The sequence below is a fragment of the Megalops cyprinoides genome, chromosome 4 (assembly GCF_013368585.1).
Source record: "Megalops cyprinoides isolate fMegCyp1 chromosome 4, fMegCyp1.pri, whole genome shotgun sequence".
In the NCBI taxonomy this organism is placed as follows: domain Eukaryota; kingdom Metazoa; phylum Chordata; class Actinopteri; order Elopiformes; family Megalopidae; genus Megalops; species Megalops cyprinoides.
In genome coordinates this window covers 2,310,873-2,330,000 of record NC_050586.1, presented here as the reverse complement: position 1 = coordinate 2,330,000, position 19,128 = coordinate 2,310,873, and the positions used below count along the sequence as shown (strand labels likewise).

At 48.1% G+C, this 19,128-nt stretch overlaps 1 protein-coding gene and 1 long non-coding RNA gene across 2 annotated transcripts in view; both read right to left on the bottom strand.

Moving 5' to 3' along the window:
* Positions 1-6,383, bottom strand: part of LOC118776049 (centrosome-associated protein 350) — a 15,875-nt gene extending 9,492 nt beyond the window's left edge. The window contains exons 1-6 of the mRNA XM_036526124.1: positions 6,375-6,383; positions 6,095-6,282; positions 5,138-5,222; positions 3,980-4,633; positions 3,733-3,857; positions 1-60 (exon numbers count right to left, since the gene is read on the bottom strand). The exon at positions 1-60 is cut by the window's left edge and continues 239 nt beyond it. Coding sequence (XP_036382017.1) covers positions 1-60; positions 3,733-3,857; positions 3,980-4,633; positions 5,138-5,222; positions 6,095-6,282; positions 6,375-6,383 — 1,121 coding nt within the window. The remainder of the gene's footprint in view (positions 61-3,732; positions 3,858-3,979; positions 4,634-5,137; positions 5,223-6,094; positions 6,283-6,374) is intronic.
* Positions 6,384-16,783: 10,400 nt separating this feature from the next.
* On the bottom strand, positions 16,784-18,251 carry LOC118776000. Its single transcript, XR_005004907.1, has 3 exons — positions 18,179-18,251; positions 17,195-17,323; positions 16,784-17,041 (listed from the first exon to the last, which is right to left on the bottom strand). It is a non-coding gene; the product is annotated as an uncharacterized LOC118776000 (long non-coding RNA).
* Between the last annotated feature and the right edge of the window lie 877 nt (positions 18,252-19,128).

Sequence of the window (19,128 nt, the reverse complement as noted above, 5' to 3'; positions counted from 1 at the left end):
GTCCACACGTCGTCCGAGGACAGAAGCCTTCTCAGACCCAAGTCCGTCTTCGACAGAAACCTGACAGGCGAAGGACACGTTATATCACAGCACTTGCTGTCTCCGGTGCGTCCTTCTCCTGGTCCACTTGCATCACTGCGTGTCTGTATTTCAATACGGAGCAGATCAAATACTGGGTGCAAGAACACAACAACGTCTCCGATCCTCCCGCCCGCGGTCCAGGGTCCTCACTGACACTCCTCTTCCTGGTGCAGTTCTGCGCAGTCATTTTTCAGATCAAATACATCAAGATAAATGCATTAGCTCTGCTAAGAGGAGGCCAGTCTCTGCATCAGCCAGAGGCTGCTGCTGCATGCAGGAAAATCCAAACCAGTTCTAACCCGAAACATACAAAACATTCCCCCTGTGCATATTAATGAGCCCTAAATTGCTACATTTCCTGCGGTCGCCCTCCGCCCCCCAAGGCCTGGCTCTGAACGTGTCAGCAAAATTACAGGCCCGAACGGGTGTCACCCGTCAACCTGGGTCTGCCCTCGTTTCCATGTGAACTCACAACCTCCTCAGAGAGAGAGGGGGAGAGAGAGGGGGAAGAGAGAGAGATAGAGAGAGAGAAAGAGACAGAGGGAGCGAGAGGGGAGAGAGAGAGAGAGAACGAGAAAGAGAGAGAGAGAGAGAGACAGAGTGAGAAGGAGGGAAAGAGAGAGAGAGAGAAGGAGAGAGACAGAGAGGGAGGTAAAGAGAGAGGGAGAGGGAGAGAGAGAGAGGGAGAAAGGGAGGGGGAGAGAGAGAGAGAGGGATTGGGAAAGACAGATATCTGAGGCCACAATAAAATCCCCATCCTTCCTGGGCAGGAAGAACGGATGGCAAAGCTGTCAGCTATGTATGCAGACATCCCAGAGCAACACCGCTAACATTTCCAAGTTCCTTATTTCATTTTTAATATGGTCATTATCTGACAGTATTATTCTTTACTGTCTGTGTCAGAGTCTTTCTTCTTTTCAGTCATAATTATTGCACTGCTTGCATTATTACACCACTATGTATGTAAAATATGTATTATATATTGTACCATACATCCCCGATTTGTAACCTTGTGCTGGCAATATTGCACATTTAAAAGTCATGCCATTAGAGCACAACGGGAATCTTACAATCTTGGAGAGACAGATAGACAAAGAAAGGGAGAGGGGAGAAACAGAGAGAGGGAGGGAGGGATGAGAAAGAGAGAAAGAGAATGAGAAAGGGGGATAGGGAGAGAGAGAAGGAGGAGTGAGGTTGAGAGAGAAAGAGAGAGGGACAGAGAGAGAAAGGGTGATGGAGAGATGGAGAAAGAGAGCAAGAGATAAAGAAAGAGGGAGAGACAGAGAGAAAGAAGGAAAGAGGGATGGAGGGAGAGCTGTATTGTCACTCCGTCTCCTGCAGAACAGATTCCCTGAGGGTCACATTGGGATAAGCCTTACATTCCGCAGTGGACCGCCGGGCCCCGGAAAGCAGCGGGCTCTGCATGCGCACAGAAACACGCCGGAAACAAGGAGCCGTGCACCTACCCCGGTCTGTTCATGACTGGCATACCGGCCGGATCCCGCTGTCAGAAACGCCGTGGCTCACATCCAAAGGCGGGACGTCCCGTAACAGGTTCCCCTGAGAGAGGCCGAGGGCGAGCCTCAACACCCTCCCCAATTTCAGCTGCCGGTCTCATCTGATCAGCCGGGTCTGGAGGTGGGTGTGTCTGCCTCCCGCATGGACTGCTCTCCTCTCCCCCCTCTCTCTCTCTCTCTCTCTCTCTCCCTACTCTCCCTCTGTCGCTCTCTCTCTCTCCTCTCCCGCTCTCTCCTCCTTCCACTTTCCCCCTGTTCCTCTCCCCTCTCTCGCTTGTTCACTTCTCCCACAGCTACCTCTCCGTCTCACCTCTTTCCCACTCTCACCCCTCCTGCTCTCCACCCTCTCTCACACTCATTCTTCTCTGCTTCTGTCTCTCTCTCTCTTTCTCACCCACTCAGCTAGCCTGCTTCTCACTCATTCTCCTCTCCTGCTGCTGTCTCTCTCTGTCTCTTTTTCTCCCTCTCTCTCCTTCTCTCTCTCTTCCCCTTGTCTCCCCCCCCTTCTCTCCCTCTCTCTCCGCTGACGCATAATCTCACAGATATCGCACAGCGGACGCAGACTCCTCTCCCCTTGGGCCTGAAGCGAAGCTTTTCCCAACTTTTACAATCTGAGCGCACCCCGCTGTTCGCCATTTATATTCCTCATCAGTGGAAAGGCAGAAGAAAGAGCCAGAAATCAGCAGCTTTTAGAGAGCTGATCACATTAGAGCGCACGCCAGCCCCAGCGAGGCTGCTTCCATTTACTGTGAGGTGCATCCCAGATCCTCTCACTGCTGATTATGGTAATACTCATTCCAGCAGCAACGCTGCCACTGACTGTCGCCATTTTAACATGAAAAAATGCCCCGGTATACAATGGGCTGTGTGTGTGTGTGTGTGTGTGTGTGTGTGTGTGTACGGTATATGTATATGTTTGTGTATGCATGTGTATGGTATGTAGGTATGTGTATAGATATGTATACGTGTGTATGTGCATTTGTGTACGTGTGTATTTGTGTGTATTTACAACCATTGTCTGCTGAGAGGTCATTCCTGTATGAGAACATCTCTGGGTTTGTCCTGCAGGGTTTTAACAGACCAGACCAGAGCAGTAATTCATGTCGTGGGCATCATGACGTAAAGAACACTGTGTGTAAAGGTATGGAACACAGGGTCTGTAAAGGTGAAAGACACAGGGTCTGTAATGGTGAAGGACACAGGGTCTGTAATGGTGAAAGACACAGGGTCTGAAAAGGTGAAAGACACAGGGTCTGTAATAGTGAAGGACACAGGGTCTGTAATGGTGAAGGACACAGGGTCTGTAAAGGTGAAAAAACACAGGGTCTGTAAAGGCGAAGGACATAGGGTCTGTAAAGGTGAAAGACACAGGGTCTGAAAAGGTGAAAGACACAGGGTCTGTAATGGTGAAGTACACAGGGTCTGTAATGGTGAATGACACAGAGTGTGTGAGGGCACAGGCCACTGAAAGCCATCACTCAGGTGCTGCTGCAGACCATATGCAGACTCTTCAGATTCACTTGTTTTTATGACATCATGTTATTATGTTGTTACAGATGATTTTTAATCAGTTTTGCAGGTCTGTGGCTAAAGCATGTCTCTGCATATCTTACATATTACTTACATAACACAGGACTTCCTTTTTCAAACTTGTTTTACTGCCACATCTGAAACCCAAAAATACCACTCCGCCACCAAACAAAGTCAGGAGCAGTTAATTAGCCATGCAACATCAAATAAACAGGCCCTGCTTTGAACTGTCTCTCACCGAGGGAAGGGGAGGGAGGTTTGAATATGTAATCTGCATCTGTCACAGTGAGCAGCACGGCTGTGTGCCTCTTCATTTGTGAGGATTTGACTGTGTGCAGAGAGCAAAAGAGAGGTGGCAGCACTCTGTGGAAGCCGCTGGCCAGCAGCAGCCATTAGAACAGCAGCTAGGGCAGTAACCTACAGGTCGATTGGGAGGGGGGTGCTTGACCCTAACCTCATGTAAATGACATCTGTATTAATTTTGCTCTCCTGCACCGAGCCCATAGCACACGGCCTCCCAGTCCTGATGTATTTAAAAATGCATTATGCTGAATAGCACGCCTCTCCGCAGGCTAATCCTGGATGAAAAAACACAGTTACTCACATTCCCTCCGGGTTCTGTAGGTGGTCCTGCAGAGGTTCCCCGCCTGGGCCCCCATCTCTGGGCCGCTTGCTGCTGGCTTTTGTGTCCACTGTGGCACTAGGCTTTGCATTGGGCCTGCTTAGATCCTATACAGAGAAAGGTAACTAAGATATCCATGTTTGTAGTGATGAAATGTAAACAAGGCTATGACGCCATTAAGTTTCCATGTGTCACAGAATTAACTAAAACATGTTTTTATCATACCTACCTGTTTAGAGGTGTAAGAGCCTTCCTGTTGGTGGTCATCTTTTTGATGCCTTGGCAAGGCTTTTCTCTTCTCCACCGCTCGGTTGCATACAGGGTGAAGAGGGTTTTTGGACTCCTGTTGCACTCTGGGACATACCTGACTACACTCCAAATACTGACCCCTGCTGTCTGTCTGGGGAGTGTCTTGCTTGTGGTCTTGGATACTGGTCTTGGTCTTGGGTTCCAGAAACATCCACAGGTGGTGCTGTCCGCCTCCCGTCGGTGGACTCCTCGGGTGAGGTGGCCACCTGGTGGGAGAAGGGGCGTGGCCCGCGTGGAGCTGCTGCACTGGATCCTCTCCCTCCGAACCCTTCAGCTGCAGGTGAGGGTTGTGCCCCTGTGTGGGGTGAGGGTGCATGGCTTTCGGGCCACCCATACTCTGACCGCGCCCACGGGGCTGCGCTGGGGACGCTCCAGCGCCCTCTCCTGGCGAGGTATGTGTCTCTGCAGGCCCCGCCCACCTCTGCCCCGCCCGCGCCTCTCCCTCCTGCTGCAGGTCCTGCATGACCCGCGCTGCAGACCTCCGGATATCCAGCACCTCCTTCTGCTGCCGCAGGAGCACCCTCCTCTGCTGCCGGCCACACCTGTACAAGTTCCGCCAGTGCCGGATCTCCGCCTGCGTACGGCACCACAACACGGACCTCTCAGAACAGAACCGCCGCTCTGACGGCCCGGGCCGGATCTCCGGCCCGTACGGTGAGAGCACAGCAGAGATTCCCCACTCTGGAGCTCATCATCACTGAACGTCTTAACACTCAGCGATGCTGCAGCATCTTTCTGCACACAGCAGCTGCATCCTACTCTACCAGGATCTGAATGACAGAGAAATACCCACACACTTTAAAGGGCCCCTGAGTTTATAATTCTCTAATTAGGTACAGTATCTGCATCATGCAAATACATAATTAAAGGATTAAACCTGTGGGTTCTCTCAAGCATGTGGGAATCTTTTTTTGCCTGACATATCGTTTATTTAAGTTTGAAAATCAATCAGCTAAGTTTGCACGGTGATCTCGAGAGACTGTCGATAAGGATTATCTTAACCCCGTTCTGCATGCGAACGTGGAGCCCGTGCACCTGATGCAACACGCGTGTTTGTGCGCATGCTTCCTGCAGATACCTGCTCCTGACGCATTCTGTTCACCACTTCCTCCTGCTTCCTGGTGATGTCAGCAAGAGCCCCCTCCTCCCCTTTGCCCAGACACCTGACGGAGAAAAATGTCACAATTACCACACACACACACACACACACACACACACAGACACACACATATGTGCACACATACTCTTAATACACATACTCATAAAAACATATACACTCACATACACACATGCAGTATATATACACTGTGCACACACACATTGTTATACCAGCAAAATATCATAATGAATTGTTACTGTTGATATTCATAATTGCATTCTGCATTGTTTTCATTCAACAGAGAGACACTGGCATAGCAGTTATTCTGCGGGGATTCATTTGCTGGGAGTCATTCCACGGGATTGATTTTACAGAGGCAGTCACATAATGGGCAGCAGTTCTCTGTTAAAACTCTGTCAGTGCCAGGCTGCTCTGTCCTCCACTGATCCATGCAGCCATTGGCCTCTGTTTCCTGCAGATCAGCTCTCTCCTCTAACAGAGCTAATCAGGCCACACTGGGGCCTAACATGCAGCACATCCTACACCCAGCCTGCCTCAGAGTCTCCAAACTCCCTCCCTCCCTCCTCCTACCCCTCTCTCTCTCCCTCTATATCTCCAAACCCCTCTCTCCCTTGTTGGCTACCTCCACCACCCCTCACTCCCTCACTCCTTGCCTCCACCCCATCCCCTCCCTCTCTTCTCCTTTCCTCTCCCTGTCCTACAGCCACATTATCTGATTAATGCTTACAGCAGTGAGGCCTGTGTGCTGTGGCCAGTGGTGAGGCCCATCCAGGGGCCAGCAGGGTCCAGTGGAGGAGGCAGCCTTCATCAGTCATTCAGCCCCAATACATCAACACTAACACACCAGGGCCTGCTTACAACTCAAGCCACTGATACACACACACACACACACACCCAGCAGCACCCCCCACTCACCGTCTGCGGTGTTCCAGCCATGCAAGCTCTGCCTGGGTCTTCTCCCAGAGCGCTTCCTCCCTCAGCCTGCAGAGGGCGCTGTGCTGCCGGGCTCGCAGCTCCTCCTCCCGCAGGGAGAGCTGGGAAATGGCCAAGGACAGCCGGCTCTGGAGCTGACCACGGCCGAAGAACCCGCTCAGCTCACTCCACTGGAAACCACACCCACAAACATTACATCACCCAACCACACCCATATACACCTGACACAACCTGACCACACCCACACGTTACATCACCCAACCACACCCATATCCACCTGACACAACCTGACCACACCCACACGTTACATCCCCCCAATTACACCAACATGCATATCACATCAACCATACCCACATGCATGTTATATCACTGAGTCACATCCATTTTACTGCTTCCTGCAGCCACAAACATTACACCACCCAATGACACGCCCACACATCCAACAACACCCACTTCTGCCTAATGACAGAAGCAAGTGCCTTCATGTGTAGTCTGTGCTGAATGCATGTTCATCTGGGTGTCTTTGAGAGTGGTCTGTCTAACGTCAGGAGAGTCAATGTCAATGGCAGGAAAATGGTGCTGTAACACAATGTTATGCAACATCAAAACTTGTTCTTGACTCAATTCCGGTCGGAGACCTAAATCAGGAAGTGGTTCTAACATATGAGCTTGAACCAGTCGTCCAGCACAGAGCAGTTCTGCATGGATATTTTAACCATGAGGAGGGATGAGCAGCTGTGTCAGAAAGGGATTTGGAAACGGGCAGTCCCATAGGTTCATGAGAACAGTACCTTACTGGTAGAGTCAGTGTTCTGACTGTTATCACTGCAGTCAGAATGCAGTGACAGTCCTCCGTCCTGTAGGGGGGCGTCTGTGCCACACTGGTCCTCCACTGCATCTAAAATATCACACACATCAATGACATTTACCAAATATGCATACACATATGTACATACAATGAATAAGTATGCAAAGTATTTTAAATTTTAAATGAGTCAAAATGCACTACCTTATGAAGTCACTTATTGACTTATTGAGTGTTACGCATAATTATTAAAAAAACAATAAAATTACATACAGTGCATTGTAAATTAATTTTTATAGATATATATGCATATATAAATGTGGCATACACTTATTAACATATGACATATATTTTAAAGCATTTTAAAAATGTCCTTACAGTTAAAATTTCCTAGAACATATTGACCCATATTGCCTTTTCATAAGGTAAGCTTTAAACTCAATGAAGAAGCTCAGCATGAATCAGCCCAGCATTGCTCTGCTCCGTCCCTGTTCCTCCACAGCAGAAATCCAGCCCTGTGACATGGTTACTACTTTCTCACGTCAGGTCACATAAACGCATCTGACTCTTCACCACCGATAAGCGTCACTCTGAGTCACGCTGACAAAGGAAAAAGCACTCTTGGCATTCAGTCTCAGACCTGACCAGACCGGGCGAGACCAGACCAGACAGTGACACACTGGCTTCCTCATATTCATAAGACAGGCAGGTGGAGCAAAGGTTAATGAAATAAATGCACTTTAAAAAAAACACTGCAAACATCCAGAGGGGGGCGATGCTGAGCGGAGAGCAGTGGCATGTAGTGGCTGTTCAGGTTTTTGACTGGATTTTTCACACTTTTTTCCCAGGGTCAGCAGGCTGGTCCTGTCACACTCTGTGCTACACTGAGAGCATATTTATGGCAGTTATTGTGTTTTCATTGCATTTTATTTTATGTGTGCATGTGACATCACAAGATGAATGTCCTTATGGGGATAACAGAGGAGTCATTCGTCCAGTTATTCATGCGTGCCAGACCACATGGTGGGTTACTTTCAGTCCCTTTTCCTAATATCTGGCATATTAGCACAGCATTATTACTTGCCAGATTCCCTTCACTGATATAGAAAATTACTTTGTCCAGTGTAATGTATTCCCTGGAGACAGGTTAGTCTCCCCTGTTGTCATATTTTGACAATATTTGGTTGATGTCTTTTCAGTTTTTTGTTATCTGTCTTTCACCTTTTATCAGACATTTGGATATAAGAGTAATCATATTAAGAGCCATCGCAGTACTTTCAGCAGAGAAGCACACAGTAGCAGCAGAGTTTTCCCCACAGACGCAGAAAACGTCAACGAGCTCCCAGGCCGACACTTCCTCTGTCCCCCACTCTAACGCTAAGCACCCCGAGCAGCGCACTTCAAAGGGAAAACGGGGGTGTTTTTTTTCGGAGGGATGAAAGGAGCCGCGGCAGAAAGGCTGTTAGAGTGAGGCTGGGCCGGCGGCACTGTGCTGGGACTGCAGCTGGATCGGGGGGGTTTAGGAGGGTTTAGAGGAGGGCTGAGAGGCCCCAGGCAGTGCTGTGTCCTGGAGATACTGCAGAGAAAGCAGCGGGACAAAACACATGGCTTAGCGGCTCATCCCTCCCTCTGCAGGCTGCAGCCCCACGACGTGGCTCGGACAAGATCTGCCTCCACGGTGTCATTACCCAGAATGCTTTTCTCCTCAACACCCCCCCCCCCTTCTGTTTTTATTCAAAGACCATTGTACAGTACAATACATCATGGAGTGGGGGGGGGGGTCCCCATGGAAACAGGGCCCCATCTCGTAAGGTCATAAGGGCGTCCCTCTTAATGGTAAGTAAGTCTGGGGGAACCAGGAAACACTGACAGAAACGGGGGCGTCAGGACTTAGGCAGTGATTGATTGGCTATGTGTCTCCTAGGAGGAAAAGCCTATGACCCCGCCCTGTTCTGCAGACTCCCAGACTCTAGCTGCCTGAGCGCTCGAACCCTGTGCCCTAGGGCATGCTAGGAAAACTGCTCCTCCGATCCTTCCCTGAGCCCAGCGTGGGAGTGGATGCAGTCTGTCATTTCAGCTACAGGGCACAAAGGTTACCCCTACGGGGGAACAGCGGCCATCTTTACAAGATGCACAATAAAGGCTAAGTCATCAGAAAATTCTGAAAACATTATATTGCTGGCAATACTTTGTCAACAAAGTTATCAGTCACAGAAAGGCTGCAATTCAAATCAGGCAAACCCCTAGGTGTTCCACCGTACATATGTGCTTAGCAGCTTGCATAGGTCATATTTTACAGTATGTAATTATCTGCTCATACAGCTGGTTATGTACTGTACCATTCAGCATCAGTCCATCTAGGAGTTGAACTTATAACGTTCTGGTGCAAAGTCCAATGTCCTAACCTTTGCATGTCCTGGTCTTTACACAGAAACTGCTCAGAGTGACTATTAATGTGTATAAAGTGACTGTGGAGATCTTACTGTAAAAGGATCTAAGGACTATCCCTGCAGGCAGCCTGCCCTGCTGTTTTTTTTTGTACCACTAAGTTGGGAAATTTTCAGAAATTCCACCTTGAGTCTGTGACTCCCTCATTATTATAAATTGCCATGATAAATTATTGCTACACCAGATTTGTTTTACTCTTATGCATGTGTATGACCTGGGGGGGGGGGGGGGTATTGTGGACAGTGGACCCCTCCCAGAGTTCATTTGTTGAGACAAATGCTGACCAGTATGTTGCAATGGGAATGTCTCCTTGGTTTCTAGGCAACCGGTCCTCTGTTTCTTGGCAATACCTCTGCTCTCCCTCCCTCTCTCTCTCCTTCACTCTCTCTCCCTCTCTCTCTCCCTCTTTCTACCTCTCTCTCCTCTCTCTCTCTGTCTCTCTCCCTCTCTCCCTCTTTCTCTCTCTCTCCTCTCTCTCTCTGTCTCTCTCCCTCTCTCTCTCTCTCACACACACTGTCTCCCATAACCCCACCCACAGATGTCCTGAATGAATTCAACCAATAGCTTTGCGACATGATTTTCCCCTTATTTCTGATGAAAAATAAACATGGATTCCCACTATGGTTATTGAATGATTGGGGTGGTATGTGTACGGTTAATTTTATATTCATTACAAATTAAATAAAAGGGATTTTAAAGTGGAAAGCATTACCTAAAATCTTGGGGCAAAAAATTTAAATGCCAGACATGGGACAGAGATTCATAAATGATATGCTAGTAAAATAAAAACAGATTCAGCTATTGACATTGTGCTTTTATGAGTGTCACATCTGAAAGAGTAAAACATCTTCAGTGCCAACTGAATTCTGCTCACATGTGTCCTTTCCTACCATCTCCCAGCCCCCACAACTTAAATTAATTGCTTGGATTACTTCTAAAAATAATTTTAGAGAACATATTATCCAGTCTTCAGCTCTTTGACATGGTGCCAGCCACACAGTAACGGGCTGAAACGGCACACAGCACCATCAATCTTCCTTCACTTCCACTAATCTTATATTCCGGTGATCTGTGAAAATTTCTGAATAAATACAATGTGACATTACCATGTAATCTTTCCCCCTGATTAACAAGCTAATTAAAACTCTCTCCCCCCCTCTCCTCCAAGCGGAGGGGAGGGGGGTGTGTTGGGGGGGGTCGTGTCCGGAAGAAAATTTTTGGCCAAATCACTCTAAATTGATTAGTCGCGGTGAATTATGGGGGAAGAATATTCCTTCTACAATGAATTGGACAATGAATGCAATGCAAACACAGTTGGACAACATTCTTCCCAGCAGACCTGACTAAGCAATTCCACTGACGGGCTCTTTCAAATTCTCATGCATTTTGCAAGCTCTGTACACATCAAGGACATCATGAAAGCGGCTCGGTACACTGGTGGTGGCTGAGGTGAGTCACCCTGTTGTGTCACTAAGAAGCCCAATGCAGTTGAGTTAAGAATCTGTGTGTGTAACAGAGAGTTGCAGGTTTGACTCCTGTTGGTGACACCACTGCTGTGCCCCCTCCAGTATCCCCTAAGTATCCAGCTGTATAATTACAAATCATGTAAAATTATGTAAAATGCAAATGACACACCAGCAGCATGGTGTGGGGGTCTAAAACACTGTTACCAGCATGTTGCAGATTTGAATCTCACATGGAGCACATTTTATTGGTTAGAAGTTACAGGTTAAAGGTTACAGCTTACACAGGTTATGATTTATAAATGTTATCCACATACACTGCTACACATTTGCTGAGGCAACCCTGGGTTAAGTACCTGAGGTACTTAACATCAATGTGCACCACACTGCTGCCCCTGGTTTTTATGATATAAAACAAAGGCTGCCCTGAATAGGGGCCTCTGCTGATGCTGATCCCTATTCCATAAATCATAAACTATTTCAAGGTGTTACACTCAGCGAATTTCTGTGCCCACCTGGAGCAGGGTGTGACCCCCTATAGGGGTACTGGGTGCTGGAGGGGTCCTGGCTGGTCTCCAGGGGCCTCCCAGCCCTCGGCCCTGTCACCACGGCCTCCCGTCCCCTAATCCTGGAAGAGACCCCCCCCCACCCAACGTCACACGAGTCAGGTGCATGGCACAGGTGATCTCACCACAAGCTGCCACCAGTATAACATCGATGGTGTTATTTAACACGACTGCGCTGCAAAATAGTGTGTGGTTCATCTGTGGCTGTGAAAGAGTCTGTAGTTTGTGTGTAGCTTTGAAAAAGGTGTGTAGTTTGTATGTAGGAGTCTGTAGTTTCTTTGTAGCTGTAAAGGGGTCTATAGTTTCTGTGTAGCTATGAAGGAGTAGGTAGTTTATGTGTAGCTGTTGAAAACTGCATGGTTTCTTTGTAGCCGTTAAAAAAAGTGTGTAGTTTGTGTGTAGTCATTGAAAAGTGTGTGATACAATATGTATGCAGCTATTTGAAAACTGTGTGGTTTGTGTGTACTTATAGAAAGAGTCTGTTGTTTGTGTGCCAGACTCTCAGTCTGGTGAAAGAGACACACTTCTCACCAACACTTACAACAGTAAACAGTGACAATAACAACAGCAATAACAGTGTATGAATGACACCAAGGCAATGCAGCCAGATGGCGTTTGTTTTCAGGGAAAAAATATGAGGAAAAACGAAATAATTTTAGTATCTGATCTTAAAAATGCAGATTATTCAAATCCCATTTCGTCTTGTTAATTTCTTCCCGTCTTTAACAGACCCTCCATTCCCACAGCGTAGCACTAAAGCCCTGCCCTCAGAGATTAAAGCGGTAAACAGAGGAACACTCTGTGGGAGCTGCTGTTTACTCCAGCACAGTGCCGGCCAGGCCCTCGCCTAATCCCTCTCTGATAACAAATTAAAGAAAGAATCATCCATGAAAGTGCTCATTGCTCTGGGACAAAGATTACTGAGTAGTCGACCGGCACAGAATGGAATAAATACATTATAAGCACAATATTACAAATCCCTGTGGGACTACAGCTCACTTTTCCCTTGCCAGTCGAGGTAAATAAATTAAATAACAATAATTTATGAAAAATAACACAAAGTGCACCACTGCAAAGACAAAAAAGCTGACACACAAAACCAAAAAACTATTTCTTTTCCCATATATAGGATGTGCTGTATGTTAAAACTGACTGTTCACCCCTTTAAGTGAATATACCTAATACGATTATACATAATTAGTGAATATATGTAATTTAAGATATGCTCTATATACTCTCCATATGCAGTGCTCGTCTGCCCTATTGAGAATCAGTGACGAGTCTGTCTAATGTGGGCCTTGGCAAAGCATGTTAGCGCTGATAGTGATGACCTTGCATCCTCTGTCCATGTTTCAGTGACACTGATGTCCCTCTAGTGGCCAGCATGTGCGCTGCAAATCAGCGTCACAACAGCTCTTCCCAGAATGCCGTCTGTGTCAGCTTACGTGGAATACAGCTACATTTAGGACATTTCACAGCAGGATGTATCAAACACTCAAAAGTTTATTCCTCTATTTCTCTTATGTCAGAGCATTAAAACAATGTGAGACTCGAAACGTATTGAATCTTAGACTGCGTCGAATTGTGGGGAACAGTGAGGGGAAATATGTCATTTATAATCTGTCCATGCAAGGGACAGACTGGGATGTGAATGAATCATTGTGTCATTATAATATTATAATATCTGAAATCATATAGGAGAGCATGATTTAGAAAATTCTCTCTGACATTCTCTCTGAATGGATAGCTTTGCACATTATTTTTATACATACATGCACTCTCCATTAAACTGCAGACCTCCAGAAGGAACAACAACACCTAAGAGTCTTCTGATGGACTAAAAGAGATGATCCTGTAATCCTGCAGTCTTTATTTTTCTGTTTTTTTTTATACATATGTATTTTTCACTGGGGCGACACTGTGGAAAGACGTTCCCATAATCCCTGTGTGATTTAAATGGGACACTTTATTTTTATTGAATGTGGAATTTTGAAGATTTGAGCGTCATTAAATTAAGAGTCTGTAGTGCCCAGCCACAGTCAGCTCTGAAAACACAGATGTTATGAAATGACTTACAGTAATTATTTCCTTGTGATTTTTGGCCGTGGGGATAAGATGCTGCTGTGAGAACAATGGGATTGCCCTCAGCAGACTGAAACCCAACACCCAGAGCCACCACTTAACCAAGTGACCAGCAATCTCCTTACTTCACTGTATCCAACTTAACACCGCATTAGCGCCAGTGTGATCAAAAGCTTGTGCATTAAGTATATGAGCTGGAGCAGCAGGATAGAAGATAAGCTCGGCTAAACTGTGATATTTCTGAAGAAAAATGACTATTTCTCCTCCCCCTGCTTGGCGTGGTGGGGGATTGTGACGGAAAAAATCCACCCTATATTGTTTCTTTCTTCTCATCTTGTCTCTCTCTCTCTGTGTTTAGGAGTGTGTGTGTACATGTGTGTTTGTTTATTGTGTGTTTGTGTGTGTGTGTGTTTGTGTGTATACATATGTATGGCTGTATGTTTTCAAATATTCTGAAATATTCTAATTATGGGTGAAAACTGCCTTTTTTCTTAATTGGACATTAAAACCACTAAACCACAACTAAATCTCCTCTAATATGAGTTGGCTGACAAGGTGCTTAGCTAGCTAGGTTTCTAACTAGACATACGGTGAGTCAGTTCATTGAAGATACAAAACTCTCTCACAGGATATTATGTCCTAGGATCCTAACCTTAAAGTTGGTGGGGTGGGGCAGGAGGTGGCCATTCACTTACCCAGAATGTATTTGGCACATATTCCCAGCACCTGTGCCTGTTTCCCTTGGCCGTCTGTGCTGCAGTTCTGTAAAGGTCAAAGAGGAAGGCCGCTGTGAGAACAAAATGCAGCTCCTCTGCAGGAACAGCTTATAACAAGAGGAAAGGCCTGTTACCACCGACCCCACGCAGCTGCCAGCCTCTGCCCACAGGAGCACAGCAAGGCCACAGCACTGATACGGTTACAGAGGGGTAGATTTACAGCTAAAGCGTGTAGCCTGTGTTTCTCACGAGTGTCCAGTCAGCTTGAATCTGGATGTGTGTGAAATAATTAACCTGAGAAATCTGTCATGCTCACAGGATGGCTGCTGTTGGCTCCATTCCCTAAACCTAAACGCAGGTCCAACCCCAAACTCTCAGAGAAGAGTTACACAGTGCTTAGATACATGATCACACTGCATTTACAGAGAACTTCCTTTTCCCACAGTGTAACAAGTGACACTGAAACCTTTATTCTACGGCAGGATAGACTGATGATTGTAAGAAGTCCATTTCACGGGCACACATGATTCAAGGGACCTGATTCAGGGGGCTGCCAGTCAGAAACTGGGCACCAGCTGAATTGATCAGTACAATGAAACCAGGAACCAGGTGTACTGCCCTGGTGAGGACAGATATTTTTGTGTGGAGACTACACTGGCTAAGGACTGCCGACAAAGACCTCGATGATAGAAAAATAGTTTTTGGAGGTTCTGAGCAGCAGAATGTGCAGCAGACTGTGCTGTCAATGGGGAGCTACAGCAGTGTGTGGGTACCACTCCTGTTCAAATATCAGTTTGCATATCAGTTCCCTTCTTTTACCGTCCTCTGCTGTGCATATGTGTGTTTATGTTTCCCACGGTTCTGATCCAGCCCATCCAGTACCTGCGGAGGTCTCAGTGGGCTCCCCAGTCCAGGGGAGGTCCTCGCTGATGGAGGTGGAGTCCCCGCTGATGGAGGTGGAGTCCCCGCCCCCCTCCTCTGGCCCCTCCCTGGTTGGCACACGGCCTTGTCCAGCACCATCCACTCTCGACCCTCCAGGCCCAGTGAGACCTGGGGCTTGACTGAGTGCCAGGCCCCTCACCACCCCCAGCCAGGCGGCTTCCTCTTCCACTCGAGTCCCCAGAGCGGCTGCAGCTTGTCTTAGGGCCTCCACCCGCTGCGCCTTGCTTTCGACCATGCGATCAGCCCCGCCCAGATCTCCCAGTCTGAGAGGGCTGCCATCCCCACCCTGCAAACCTGAAGCCCCACCCTGCACACCTGACGCTCGCTGCAGCTGTGTGGCTCTGGGGAAGGGTATGACAAGATGAAATATATCACTATTATTATGATGATGATAATATTGATGCTATTATTATCCTCATTATTATTGTGCTACTACTAGTATTATTACTATAGTAATGGCAATAATAATAATAACAAAGCTCATGTGAGGAGACACATTACAGTAGCACAGCATCAGTGTAGGAGATCAGACAGCCTCACATACAGTGGTGCACACTGCCCTCTGCTGGCACCTTGCAGCATCACATCACAGAGACTATGAGTCCGGGGAAAGTACAGAGCAAGGTTAGGCCTGCTGTTATGGACCTGCAGGAAGTGTATCTGCGTGCGCAGCGCCCAGAGGTTAGCTGTCCACATTCTTTATGAAATCCCCTTGTCAGACTGATGAAAGTGAATGGTAGAGAATGAAATCAGGGTGTTGAAAGGCTCACCCTCTTCTCTGGGGCGCCTGTCCGCGTGTCCGTACCCTGGTGAGGGATACCTGCTCTCTCTGACCCCGATGAGATACAGGGACACCCAGCTCTGTCTGTAAGAAAGCAGCAGCCATATTCTGAGTGACAGCACAGCCATACTCACACGCTACACAAACCAACAGCACTGAGGCCCCGCCAAAGAATCCTCTCTCCTTTAGTTCTTGGTGCAGTGCTGTTAAAAATAATGAATTATCAACCATTTTTGGTGATTGGATAGTAAGACTTTAATTATGGAGATCATAGGTATGCTGTTCAGTTAAATAACCTGAATCTGAATCTGACCTGGATCAGACTGAGCTATACTGAGCCCTGGTTAATCTGACCTGGGTAAGGTTGAGCTAAACTGAGTCCTGGTTACACTGAGCTCGGTCTGGCTGAACTAAACTGAGTCTGGGTTTAACTGACTTGGGTTAGGCTGAACTAAACTGAGTCTGGGTGTAACTGACCTGGGTTAAGCAGAGCTAAACTGAGTCTGGGGTTACCTAACCTTGGTCTGGTTTTGGGGGCGCGCTCTGGCTCGGTTCAGGGCTGCCTTCTGTTTGTGGAGCACCTCCTGCAGCCGGACCCTCCTCCTCTGCTGCTCTTGCTGCGCTTCCCTCTCCCTCTGCTGCTCCTTCCTCCTCCTCTCTCTTTGCTTATGACCCATGAACTCGCGTACTTCCTGTGTGCTGTGTCTCTGTGGCACCTGGGAGGGCGCGGGGCCCCTGTTCTCCTTCCCCCCCGGGGGAGGGGCTTCAGTAGCCACAGCGACGCTGGAGGAGCCCTCAGCAGAGGAGACTCTGGGGGCGGGGCTTCTGCGTGCAGGGCTTTTGGAGGGGGTGGGGCTTCTGTTGAGATTTCTGAATGGTCTCTCTGCTGAAGGGGAGGGGCTTTTCTTGGACAGGGTGGGGCTTTTGCTCACAGGAGGAGATGTGGAAGTTCTGTCAGCGGGATCTGTTTTCCTGGAAGGGGAGGGGCTTTTGATTGGGGTGGGGCTTGATCTGCAGGAGCCTTGTTTCCATGGCAATTTTTGAGCATTTCCCCTGTTTGCCACAGGGGCTCGACCTCTGCCTCCGACAGCAGGTTTGCATGACTTCTCAGGCAACACACCTCTTCCTGCAGAAAAAACGGGAGATCAGTTATTTAAAAAATGCTGTTCATTTCACCAATCATCATAATCATCAACGGGAAACAAAATAAACTAAAATATAACTAGGCCAAAAATTTTTCCATTTCCAAAGTAAATCTTGTTGTTTATTGCAGACAGACCTCCTGTCCTGTTGGGGGCGCTATTTGGTCTCTGTGAGGGTGAAGTAAGGATCTTTTGTCGAGGTCGCAGAACCTGTCTAGCAGGCTGTTGGGCTTTTTTTCCAGGAGATGTGTCAGCGCAGCATCCCCCTGTGATGACAAAAAGTTACTATATTAAAGAGACACCTGCATTTCACCTCACATGGTGTGTGGGAATCACAGTGGCACAACGTAAACTAAATTTTCATAGATCAGCAGAGGGGCTGTGCGTGGGGGATTATCAGAGGCAGAGCGAGATCTTACTCACCTACCCAAGGCAACAAACCAGAGCCCCCCCACAGCATGAGGGAATTACATCACACCGATGACACCTCAGCGATGACATCACAGGTGGACTCCCTGTGCCCTGCCCTCTGACCCACATTAGGAAAGAGTCATCACTCGATCACCAACGCCACGCTGTGCTGCTGGCGTGGCGCAAATGACCTTTGACCCCCATTCATCTCCCGAAGCCCTGACCCCTGACTGACCCCTGTCGTACGGCCATGAGTAACAGGCGGCCTTTGATGATGTCATGAGCTGCCACCTGCAGCACTGGCCTCAGAGGTTTAAGCAGCCATTGTGGAAAACGCATTATTGACAAAAAGGTGTTGATTTATGGAAAGTAAGTCAGCCCTTCCATAAATCCCTGCTTTGGCTCGAGACGCACAACAGATCAAAGGATCCAGGATACTGGTGTGAGTCTGGGCTGTTCAGGCATTACTGTAGATATTTGTTCATTACATTTGGCCTGTCCGGTTCCCCTCAGACCTGGAACTGCACCATGGTCTCTGGAGGAAGAAATGCTTGTAGCAGATTTTTTTAAGGATGATCTCATCCCCAGTCCTGCCCTGCACTCTACCCCCCCCCCCAAAAAAAAGCTGAAGAGGAATACAGCATTTATTAAGAGGTTTTCACTGAGGTGTGGTGTAGCAAGCTGACTGAGCCTTCATTCACCATTGTTACCTGCGGCTGTGTTTCTGCCTCCTGGCTGAGCTGTGCCTGACAGCTTTTCCCTGTTCTTTTTGATGAATTTCTCCTGTACAGCATTCATCCCTGAGAAAAACAAATGGGTTAAACAAACACATATCAACATTTCAGAAGTAATGGTTTTATCTCTTCACCCCAAAAGAGAAGGAACAGTGTACTTTTGGAAAGGTTGATCTTAAGTGGAAAAGGTTACTGAAGAAAAACAGACAGTGAAATATGTGGGTAGTGTGGGGAAAAAGATTCTTCAACGCTGCTTTTAAAACATTTTACTGTGGGATTTAAAAGTGTCCAGGTCCAACTCTCTGATTGGACAGTGTGGTCCACTGTCTGTGGAGGATTAAAAAGCATTCCTGTTCACAGGGTATGACATCACCTGTTCCCACTGACCTCTGAGTATTGGAGGTGAAGGGGCAAAGGTCACCTTGCAGACCTTCCTGGTGAGGCGGCCCTTGCGTGTGAGATGGGGTCCCTCGGGGGTCACAGGGGTCACGGGGGGTTTCCTGTTCTGCCTCTGCTTCCTGATGGTCTCCCTCAGCCTGTCCAGGGCGCGGGGTGACCCCACTTTCAGCAGCTCTCTGCGGCGGGCCTGGCAGGGGGACAGAGGTGACAGGGCCCCTGCTCCACCCCCTAGGCTCCCCCCAGCGTCAGCCAGGTGCAAGGGCAGGTGTGGACACCCCAGAGGGGGGTCACCCGGGGTGAGAGTGCCAGCACTCGGCAGGTTGGGGATCCCCTGAGTGGCGCCCCATTCCTGCCCCACCTCAGCTCCGCTCCCTGCGGGGCGTCTGCATACAACAGCGGAGAAGGATCAACAGCGCCTGCAACACTCTACCTGCCACAGCCACAGTGATGTCATAATGGGAATGGGAGGAGCCAGGACCTCACCTGGTGAGACAGGTATGGTGTTCTTCCATGGTGATGTTCATGGC